This window comes from Nicotiana tabacum, chromosome 12 (genome assembly GCF_000715075.1).
Source record: "Nicotiana tabacum cultivar K326 chromosome 12, ASM71507v2, whole genome shotgun sequence".
In the NCBI taxonomy this organism is placed as follows: Eukaryota; Viridiplantae; Streptophyta; class Magnoliopsida; order Solanales; family Solanaceae; genus Nicotiana; species Nicotiana tabacum.
The window spans coordinates 31,429,836-31,441,574 of record NC_134091.1 but is presented as its reverse complement, the minus strand read 5'-3'; the positions used below and the strand labels follow the sequence as shown (position 1 = coordinate 31,441,574).

The window sequence follows — 11,739 nt, the reverse complement described above, 5'->3', positions numbered from 1 at the left end:
TGTTACACCAAAATAACTTAAATTTACCAATAATTAAAGTCACAAAACTATTTTTTCTAACAAATTACTCCTTCCGTTCACTTTTACTTGTTCACTTTATACTTTTCATGTCCCTTAAGAAAATAAATGAAGTGCATAATTTACAATGATACGCATATTAATTTATGCATATATTTAATGAATTTGATAAAATGATTTGAAATCAGTAATTAATACTGTGAGTATAATAGGAAAAAATAGTATCTTTTCTTGATATGTTAAAAGTGACAAGTAAAAACGAAAATCTATATTTATAATATTGAACAAGTAAAATTGAACAGAGGGAGTAGAATATCTATGAGATTCAATTGCAATTTGTATAATTGTACGTCAGCTCCTCTTCACCAGTTACCAACATATTCCTGCTGTCCCAAATAAAGAAAAATGAAAATAATCTCTCTGCCATAATTTGAATTAAAAGTATTGGAAGCAAGGTATGTTAACATTTAACTTCAGTAAAAATCTACACCCATAATTCTGTAACTACTAAACATAGGAACAAGACAACAGAAAAAAACGTAGCTCAAAATTTCACCTCAAAGGATGATTAGTGCGAAACTGTTTCTTATCGGGGACTTCTGAAATTGATGCGAACATTCTTTTAGTCTGTGCCAAAAAAAAAAAATGATTATTTTTTATATTTGAAAATAATTTATCTTTATGCAATGATTTGTAGTCCCACGAAATATATACGTCTCATTTTATACAAGTTCAAAAGTCTTTTTTTTTCCTTTTTATATTCCGTGCCCAATCAAATAAGTTCACATAAATTAAAATCGTGCCCAGTCAAATAAGTTCACATAAATTGAAAGAGACGTAGTTATTTATATTCAACGTTCTATGTTTAAGTGTGGGTATGAATAATGAATAACCACAAGAAGGGTTCAGAGGGAATGCAAAGGTACAGACAAAGTGCAAAGATAGTCATTTTTAGGACCGCTATTTAGAGAATAGTCGAAATTGATAAAATATTTAATGCTTAGACGTTTAGGTTTAGCCTCCTCAAAATCAAACTTCACACTTCAAGCTAATGAAGTTTTCAAACTACAGACATTTAGATAAGAAGTTTGAGGAGGAGAAGCGGTCTAAAATTTACAAAATGTAACTAAATTGTATATAATTATTAAAAATTAGATATATTTTAAACGTTATTCTTAAAATCGGTTACCTGGTGCCATTTCGAATTTATGATTTTACATATTTGGCCACTCATCTAAAAGTATTTACATCCCTTAGCCAATATTTTTTTGTGCGATATTATCTAATGTGAATTTTATTGGACTGATACCAACAAGGGTTGTAGTGGAGTAGTAGGTGCTCCTTCATCCTTAATCAGAGGTTTCGGGTTTGAGTTCCTGATTATGAAATTGTCTTTGTTAAAGAACGCTTTATCCCAAATATAAAATTTTTCGGTGCGAATCCGAATTTAGTCGGGTCACATGTGAATACCGAACATTAAACGTGATACCTAAAAGAAAATTCTATTGGGCTGATGAATTTTTAGAATCCGAATTACTTGAAAAAAGGAAGAAAAAAACAAAAAAAAGGAAGTGAGAAGCGCGTGGGAAGCAAACAATGCAGAGCCCGTTTTCTTTTTGTTTGTTTATAGGGATAGAGAGGGCGTGGGTCCCCTATTAATCTCATTCGCTTTCACAATCTGTAAAATCACACCTTCATAATCTGACATCAATGGCTACAGCACAAATACTATATACTATTATTATTTCTTATTCTTTTCACTCCTCTTATTTTTATGTCATTTTTTAGTGTTTACCCTTCACCCCCCCCCCCCCCCAAAAAAAAAAAACTTGCTTCCTCCTTGGCTTCTTCACTGGCCCTTTCACGCACACACACACACAAAATATATAACAATGTCGTCGTTCTTGTTTTGAGTTTTTTTTTATCTCAAAAAGTTGCTATTTTTTTTACCTGCATTGTTTCGTTTTGGGTCGCCATATGATTTAATAGTAAATAGGTTTTATTGTTTGCTTCTGAGAATGAGAAATTTTGATGGTACTGGAATTTCTGCTATGGAGTCTACGTTATCAGGTACTAAGGGGTTTTCTTCTTCTTCCTATTGACTAATTTCCTATTGATTAATTGTTTTATGGTTTATTTTTGTCTGTTTTATCAGGCTAATAGTTGGGTGTTTTTTTTATTGTTATTTAAGTTCTTTTAGTTGGACTTCGTATGCTCTTTTTCTTAAAATCATTTTTTTGTGCATTGTTATTTTTGTTTATGTATGATTAATTCCTTAAAAGTTTTCTACTTGGCAATGTAAGTTGTGTTTTAGACTACTCTGTAACTAGCTAGGAAAAAAACCTGTGTTTTAGTAGTAATTAAATAATAAAGAACTGCATTTGATGCTTAAAAATGCACTCTTTTTTGTCATTTTTCTTATTTCTGATGCAACATAAGCTTGTGCATCTTAGGACGAGTATAGACTATAGAGTATTCAAGTGATATAAGCATGCAATATTATGTTAATTAACAAATGGTATCTTAGTTGAATTAGCAAGTTAGATGAGAAAAGAAGTTAGAAAAAAGAATGAATCAAGCAGAAAGTAAACTGAGGTGTTGATGGGGAAATGACCAACATTTGATCCTTGGTGAAAGGAGGGTTTATTTGGTGGAGAACTAGAGAAATCCCAATTATCTTGATCACCTATGAGCGACAGAGATTGTCAAGTAGGGGAAATTTCTTTCAATGTGGTGGTGTCTAGGGTGCTAGCTATTAGACTTGTGGACATAGGATATCATATGCTAAATTTGTCATTTTCTTTTACGAATAACAAGTTATAGCTTCTGCCTTGGCATTGCAGGGACTGGGCAGTTTGGTAGTTACTTCCTTATATAGTTGATATCATGCTTCTATAACAATAAGAAAGGGAACATTGGGGGGGGGGGGGGGTGAGTTGCGCATAGGTATCACAGCTTCTAATGATCTTGAGTTCAAGAGTTCGACCTATCTCACTCCAATTTTTACCCCAAATAGTTTGGCGTTGTGGTGTAGTCGATCGATATATACACTTGTATGAATATGCACTAGCTAACTCATAAATAGGATCCTCATAAATTCTTGTGATTACCTGTGTGTAAAAGAAGAGTATTCACTGTGATTGCTGTTACTTGACCTGATAACTCTCGAGTTGCTTTGAGTACCAAATCCCTAGAGTAGTCTCTACTTTTATATTTCTAAATCCTTAAAGGTTTACTTTCACTTTGTTATTCTCAATACTTGGGGGATCTCATAATGCAGAGACACAAGAGAGTTCTATTACCAAATCAAGAGGGTAGATTCAGGCTTTCGAATTTGAAATAATGATACTCAAATGTGATTTAACTAATGAAGAAGGTTTTTCCTTTTCAGGTCTTGTTCTCGATCCCAACAAATTTAGCCAATTGAGTTTGGAAGAGAAAAGACAATTAGTGTATGAAATTTCTCAATGCTCAGAAGATGCGCCAAAGATCTTGAGTTCATTGACCAGAAGAGAACTTCTAGAGATTATATGTGCTGAGATGGGCGAAGAGAGAAAGTACTCTGGCTACACAAAATTCAAAATGATAGATCAACTTCTAAAGCTGGTTTCTTGCAAGTCCAACTCAAATACTGGTTCTGGCTTCAAAAGGCAACGAAAGCAAGAAAATCACTGTCAAACTTTCATTCAGAATGGTGAAGCTATTCGGGAGATGGAAAGCAAAACTCAGGTCCTACTCTGTCATAATTTGGTGTGTAGAGCTACTCTCTCTCAAGAGGATGTTTTCTGCAAAAGATGTTCTTGCTGCATTTGTCATCAGTATGATGATAACAAAGACCCTAGTTTGTGGTTAGCCTGTGAATCCAATTCTCCAGCTGAAATTAAGCCATGCGGATTGTCATGCCATCTAAAATGTGCACTTGAACACGAACAATCCGGCATTTTGAAGAATTGCATCAATCAAAAACTAGATGGAGATTTCTATTGTGTTTCGTGTGGAAAAGTTAATGGGCTGATGAGGTATTTAACTCTTTCTTTGACCTGTAACATTGTGTGTTTTTATCTTGCTGTAACTGATGCATATCTTTTCTCAATACTGTTGTGATTATGCATGCTTGCTTTGAGCCGAGGGTCTACCGAAAACAGCCTCTCTACTCTCTACTCTCCCCAAACTCCACTTGTGGGATTACACTGGGTATGTTGTTATTGTTGTTGTTGTAGATCCAAGAATATGGATTGTACATGGTTTTGCTTTGCACCAATAGTGATTTCTTTGGAACTACTGATCCCTCATCTGCATGCTCTTTTCCTTTTGGAAATACTCAGTAAAGTCTGATTTAGGAAGTAATGGACCTTATAGACCCTTATTAATACAGAGAAAATATATATTTTTTAAAAAAATTATAGAATGGCCTATAACTTCTGTATAATAGCCTGATTTGCCCAAAATAGTTGTACAAGTGATCCATACCTTGCAAAAATCTTTAACTGATAGGGGTTGTTTCGGTGGGCATACATCAGCAGAGAAAAATGTGATTTTTTTTTCTTTCAGTGGAGTTTCTTTTAATTGAACTAACCTTGTCTGAGTTGCTTTAGAACATTGAGAAAGCAATTGATGACAGCAAAGGAGGCGAGAAGAGTTGATGTGCTTTGTTTAAGAATCTCTCTAAGCCATAAGATCCTGGAGAAAACTGAGAAATACAAAGGACTGTTGAAACTTGTTGAGTTGGCTGTTGAGATGCTGAAGAATGAAGTAGGGCCTCTTGCACAGGCGTCAGAGAAGATGGATCGCAGGATAGTGAACAGGCTTTCTTGTGGTACCGCAGTTCAGAAGCTGTGTGGTTCTGCTGTGGAAGCTTTTGATTCCATGTTTCCCAACCAATACTTTAATCCTTTGATAAAGGAAGAGCCTCCGATGCGTGAGTATTCTTAGTCAATTTATTATCGAATATCTGCATGTCAATAGCTCTACTACTGTGCCGGTTATGATAGTCTAATATTTGACAAGAAAAGTTTCATATTCGTTGGATCACTGCAATTGTTTCTTTATTTGTTCAAGCTCGTTAAACTTTGACTATTATTTTACGGGATATACTAGTTGAGTTCTATCAAATAAACCGAAGCTTTTGCAAGAAGTTCCAACAACTAAACATAGATGTTTATGTTCACTACTTAAATCTGGAGGCCAGCCAAACTGATATATAACCATAGCCTTCTTCATCTTTCATTCTGTGGACTACTAATTTCTTATTTTGCTTTTACTGAACACTCTGACAGCTTGCCGGATACATTTTGAGGAGCCATCTCCATCTAAAATAACCATTGTCTTCAAATATGATGATCGTATGCTGAAAGAACTAATAGGCTTCAAATTGTGGTATCGAAAGTCCACTGCAGACAAATATCCAGATGAAGCAACTTTTATTGCACTAAGCCCTGCGACGAGATTTATGCTGGACGGTCTTGATCCTTCCACGCAGTACTTCTGCAAGGTTTCTTTCTTCAGCAAGACAACGACTTTGGGGGTTCAGGAAGTAACATGGGTAACACCTGCCGTGCACACGAGCTGTAAGTCAGGTTCTGATGAAGTACAAAGGGAGAAAGAAAATGCTACTACAGATAGTACAGTGATGCATGCCGAGTCAATGAGTTCTACTGACAACAAACTAACAACTTACGATCCAAACACCAATGCATTTCCTACATCCCCTCTTTCCAAGATGCTCATTCCTTTAGCAAGTCCAGTTTCAAGTGCTCCAGCCACACCTTGCCAGACTGACGGGTCAAAGGAAGTGCAATTGAGTGATTACGAGTACTCTGTAGGAATCATAAGAAAGTTGGAGCATGAAGGGTTGATAGAAACAGATTTCAGAGTGAAGTTCTTGACTTGGTTCAGCTTGAAAGCCACAACACAAGAGAGAAAGGTAGTTAGAGTTTTTATAGACACCTTTATCGACGACCATTCAAGTATGGCGGGGCAACTTATGGATACGTTCACGGATGAGATATGCAGGGAGCAGAAAGTCACCCGACATGAGCTCTGTAGTAGGTTCTGGCATTAAACAAACATCTACTTACTGAAATTAGCTAGGGGGAATACAAAGCTCGTAGTTTTGAAAATTTACACAATTGATGATCCTACTAACCAATCCTTGACAACTTATCTTCTGAATCGTATCCGCAAATGTAATCTCTAGAGATAAAAGAGGGTTGAATCTGTTTTGTGCATGAAGCACAATGTTGAAGTAAATCCGTTATCTGAACAGGCTTTGGTTGTTATTTAAGGATAGCATTTCCAGAATGATGGGAGACCTTCATGATCCAATGCTTGTGGATATAAGTAACCTTAGGAGATTTGTTCAGACTTTGATACTTATATATATCAAAGACTTTCCGAGGAATAATGATAGATAAAACAGAGGTTTGATCCAAATATGACATGGCAAAGGAGGGGCAGAAATTCTCAAAGTTTGGTATTGTTGAAGTTATTTTACAGGGAAATGTTTTCCATGAGGTGTTTTGTAACACGAAAATGTTTTCCTTCCATCAAAGGAGAAAATTGACTTCTTTTTTAACTCCATAGTACTTACTTCAACTAACGCTTATACATTATTATTAATCTCTAATACTAAAAAATAAGTCGAACAGACATGGGAGATCGATTTTATGGTCCTCTGTAAATGTAATTTTAGTTATGACCCTTTTCACAAGAGGTCGGTAGAAATAACACAGATCGATAAATAAAAAACATGAGATCTTCTTAAGGCCATTTTCTTGTCAGACCAACTTATAATTGTGGTGACATTACTGACGATTGTATCACTTTACTGTCCAATATCCATGAAACAAAACATGAAACGTTACAATAAGTTAGGGAGTTAAGTGGGTGATAACTTGACAATTCCAATTACAAATCAAACCTTGGTGCATAAAATCTGTTCAATATTGCCACGCTCCAATAGTGAATCAAAGTGAAACAACGATTGGAACTTACTAGGCAATGATAACATAAAATGAGCAGGAAACTGTAAAGAAATCTGGTGGCCTTAGACTACAGCTCAACTTGCTATTTGCAGTAATTACAGGAGTATGAGACATAATTATAACTAAAAACTCCAAGCATCACAAAGCTTTATGTGCCAGATTCATCATTCACAGTGTCTTTGCTAGCTGCTTCAGTAAATGCGGCAGCCAGGTATTCAGCGACGCTTTGCTGGGGAGTTGATTCTGTTGGAGTTTCTCCAAGTTTAGCCTTCTTTGAGCTATTGGATTTTGGAAGCCAGGAATTCGGAGAGTCACGTGTATCTCTATGTGGCTTCCAAATAACTGGCTTCAATACTTTCCATGGGTCTTGCACCATTGACTTGTGATAGTAAACTTTCAATAGACCCTTGCTTCGTCCTGAACCTCGGTGATGGCTGCCTCTGAATCCTGAACCTTGGTAGGGGCTGCCTTGTCCATATTGGCTACCATCTCCACCTCCTTGAGGAAAGCAATCACTGGAAATGTCACCAATTTGCGGTGAATTAGGTGGAGAGTAGTTGTTAGGTGTGCCAAGAGAGCTATCCAAAGTGTTAGAGGAGTTCCCTGGTGGTGTACAAATGGGACTAGTTTTCCTACGGATCCCAAGAGGAATGGCATTGACTCCTCGTGGCTGGTACGTTCTTTTAGCTGAGTTATAGTTGCCTTGAGCATGATAAGCTGGAGAAGCGGCATTCATTGGTCCTGAAAAAAGGTAGAGTAAACAAGGGTCAAGATTTATATACAACAACAACAACATACCTAGTATTATCCTACAAAGGGTCAAGATTTATATATACTACATAAATGCAAAGAAAATAGCGAAGTGACTATTCCACATGACAGTATTTGTTGAACCAAAGCTAGTACATCAAAATTAATGCCATTAGAATAACATTCCAATTCACATCTACTATATACCTTTCTTACTAAGAAGAGGACGTCTCAATATCATCCTTTTTCAGATCCATATCCCTTACTTTTCATGCTAATAGAATGTTTGTCATTTGCAAAAGTTTTGCTGATTGCAGAATAGTATTATCTCCAATATGCATCAGGAATCATTTCAGACAAACCGACCTCTCTCCAGGAGAGAGGATAAAGGAGCCTAAGGTGCTCGGACTCGGGACGAGGACGGCACCAAAATCGAAGAGTCCGCGCAACTTAGAAAGGAACCCACTCCAAATTCTAGAAAAGAGGATATAATTCATGCTAAAGTGCTACAATTTGTTTTTTTGCATAAGCTTCTCCACTAAATACATCTATCTGGCACGGGCTCAAAATTTAACAGATGGGACAAACTTAAAAGGAGCAGCGCAGTTGATGTTGATCTCACCTGTAATAAATTTTCTTTTCTTTTAAAATACTTTCTCCTCAAATTGCATATAACAGAGCCATATATCTTACATAAATGAGATTGAAGCTATGATCAAGATCTTCGGCAGCATTAGTTTCAACGGAGAAGGGCCACATATGCCCCTATACTATCAAAAAAGGTTTAAATGTACCCCTCATTATATTTTGAGTACAAATATACCCCTGTCGTTATACAATTGGTTCAAATATACCCTTTTCCGTTAAATTTGTCCAAAGTGGACATCCAATCCTACGTGGCACTAACATTTGATGGAGGTGAATGCCACGTGGCCTGCCATCTCAACACCCCTAACCCATTTTACCCCTTCCTTCTATATTTTTTCCACCACTAAAATTTCCTTCCCCTCCACCACTATTGCCACCATTACCGCTACCATAAAAAATATTGTATTTTAAATTTTAGTCTTATATATGGATTAGGGGCACTTAGGTGGCATGCCATGTGGCATCCACCTCATCAAATACCAGTGCCACGTAAGATTGGATGTCCACTTTGGACAAACTTAATAAAAGAGGGGTACATTTGAACCAATAGTATTACGGCAGGGGTATATTTGGACCCAAAGTACAACAAAAGGTATATTTAAACATTTTCTCATAGTACATGGGTATATTTGGCCCTTTGCCGTAGTTTCAATCAGCTTTTGTTTTGCCACATACCATCTTGATCAATAATTAAAAAAAAAACATGTTATATATATTCATCCCCTCCTCATGTTGACGAGTTTCTGTTGCTACGTGAGTTAAGCTTGTTTTTCTTCTTCCTTTTTTTTTTTTTGAGTAAATAATTAAGCTGCAAAGTGAACTAAACTTTTTTCTCATTTTTTTTTATAATCGTGGTGTCCGGCAGTGTTATCAAAGGCGAAAAGCGCAAAAAAGCTCTAAGGTCAGTTGGGGCTTTAAGCGCAAATCGCAACTAAAACGTGGGCTTTAACGAAGAAATGCACAAGTGGAGAAAGAAACAAATAGTTATGTGTAGTTCAAGACTAACAATTATAAGTGTGAATAACAAATATACGGACAAAGAAATTGAAAAAGAATGCGCAAACAAATAACAATTATAAAGTGAAATATCAATTGCTTAGTGTCGCCTCTTTAGGATTACGCTCATTGGCAAGGAAAAGTATGCCTTAGTCCTTACAGCCTTGATGACGACAGAAGCGCCCGCTAAGCGAGGCGAAGCGCTCAACATGTTTTGAGCCTCGTTTTAGGGCTTAAGCGCGCCTTTGACAACACTGGTGTCCGAGGTGTGCATACTAATTCCACGGGATACCTGCTACCTCCCACCAGCAACAGGTACCGGGTAACTCTATCCACCAAGGCTTGATCAGAAGTTTTGAAGTTATAATGAAGTTTTGTTCTTTTTTTGGGTTGGGGTGAGGGGTTCAAGCAAAGGTCTCACACCTTCCCGTCCTCTACTTATGCCTCAATCACATCAATCCTGAACTATTTGCCATTATGTTTTCAGTCAAGCACAACCTCCCGAGCACCAGGTTTAAGCAACATCATAACAGTTCGTCCCATTCACGCTTCAACCTGAACTCTACATTTTTTGATAAGTACCTAAAGTCTACATTCATAACTTTGAAAAGTGAAAGAGGGTCGTTATGACTATTCTTAAGCTTCCTTTCTTCGAGAGTAGGATCTTGTTACTTTACTGGTCGTTATGACTGTTCTTAAGCTTCCTTTCTTCGAGAGTAGGATCTTGTTACTTACTTATGTAATCTAGAGTTACCATATCCAATATATCATCCGACAAGTTGTGAAATATTAGTACCTATAACTACAAGCATTCATGAATAAATTAAAACTTCCAAGAAAGAAAACGTAATTACTTGGACGAGGCGTGTTACAAGGTTGTGAAGCTGAAGGAGATTCAATCAATGGATTGGTAAGGCCATCACCAAGGGTTTCCCCTATAGATGTTTGTACTTCAGAGTTATCTCCAGCCTCTGCAGCTTCCTCTCTAATTGCTTTCAGCCTCTCCTTTCTCTTTTCTGACTCCATTCTTTATATATGATCTCTAATCAAGAATCCAATCCCCACTATCCCTTAAAAAAAAGATACAACAACAACAACATCCCAGTATAATCCCACTAGTGGAGTCTGAGAAGGGTAGTGTGTACGCACACCTTACCCCTAACCTGGGCCAGAGAGCCTGTTTCCGATAGAAACTCGGTTCCCTCCCTCCAAGAACTCCCTCACCTTGCTCTTGAGCTGACTCTAACTCACAACCTCTTGGTTGGAACTCTTGGTTGGAAGTGTGGTTGGAAGTGGACGGTGCTAACAACTAGAGCAACTCATTTAAAAAAAAAGATAATGTACTAAATTTCCCTTCCCCGCCTCCCCCCCCCCCCCAAAAAAAGATGCAATTTTTAGCTAAATAGGGCTAGTGGTGTGTGAATATACACCTCTATTTATATAGCCAGATAAAAAGCTCCAATCCAAACTATCCCTTAACAAAATAATACAAAAATTCCCAATTAAAAAGATCCAATTTTTAGCTAAATAGGGCTACTGGGTGTGTGAAAATACACATATATGTATTCCCAGACAAAAAAAAAATCCAATCGAAACTATCCGATTAAACAAAAAGAAATACAAAAATTTCCAAAAAGATCCTATTTTCAACCAAATCGGGCTAGTGGGTGTGTTAATATACAAGCCTATATGTACACCCAGATAGAAAGATCCTATTTTTTAACCAAATAAAGCTAGTTGGTTTATTTGGTGGATTTTGGGGTTTAGGGTTGGATGGCCTGCTTGTAAATCGCTGCTGCAATTTTGAAGTAGAAAAGAAGAGAACAGGTTCTAATTCCAAGAATCCAAAGGTTTTATTTGCAATAATAAATTCTCACTTTTACCCTTTAGAGAAAGGAGAAAAAATAATTTAACCACATTTTATTCCAGTTGACTCAAACGTTTGAGGTGGGCACTTCGGTTCGGTTGCGAATGTTGTCGGGTTTAGCATATCGATTATAGGTTTATAAATATGCTAAATAGATAATTAAATGGATAAGATATCGATTTTCGGTTATCGGTTTATCCTATAAGATAAAAAATATGATAAACTTTCTCGATTGTTGTAACCCTCTCAAAGAATATAGTAAACCTTACAACATTGATAGAGAATTGGGAGAATTAGAAAGGTTTAGAACGGTAGATAGATAATTGGGAGAATTAGAAAATTTATATACCTAAGGGTAAAATCGTATTTTTATAAAATTTATTGGGTTATCAGTTAAACCGTTAAAAAATTGGGCTAATCAAGCCCGAACAATAATAAAATAATATTAAACTATTATTGAACCGTTAACCCAATAAT

At 36.5% G+C, this 11,739-nt stretch overlaps 2 protein-coding genes across 2 annotated transcripts; one reads left to right on the top strand and one right to left on the bottom strand.

The window, feature by feature from the left end:
* Positions 1-1,746: 1,746 nt before the first annotated feature.
* Positions 1,747-6,415, top strand: LOC107803958 (VIN3-like protein 2). The gene is made up of 4 exons (XM_016627758.2): positions 1,747-2,088; positions 3,410-4,037; positions 4,614-4,936; positions 5,295-6,415. Exons 1-4 carry the CDS (start codon positions 2,037-2,039, stop codon positions 6,077-6,079), a joined length of 1,788 nt encoding a protein of 595 aa, XP_016483244.1. The 5' UTR covers positions 1,747-2,036; the 3' UTR covers positions 6,080-6,415.
* A 509-nt stretch (positions 6,416-6,924) lies between these two features.
* Positions 6,925-11,233, bottom strand: LOC107803959 (uncharacterized). The gene is made up of 2 exons (XM_016627759.2): positions 10,250-11,233; positions 6,925-7,742 (listed from the first exon to the last, which is right to left on the bottom strand). The coding sequence occupies exons 1-2, from the start codon at positions 10,419-10,421 to the stop codon at positions 7,150-7,152; spliced, it is 765 nt and encodes a 254-aa protein (XP_016483245.1). The 5' UTR covers positions 10,422-11,233; the 3' UTR covers positions 6,925-7,149.
* Positions 11,234-11,739: the final 506 nt, after the last annotated feature.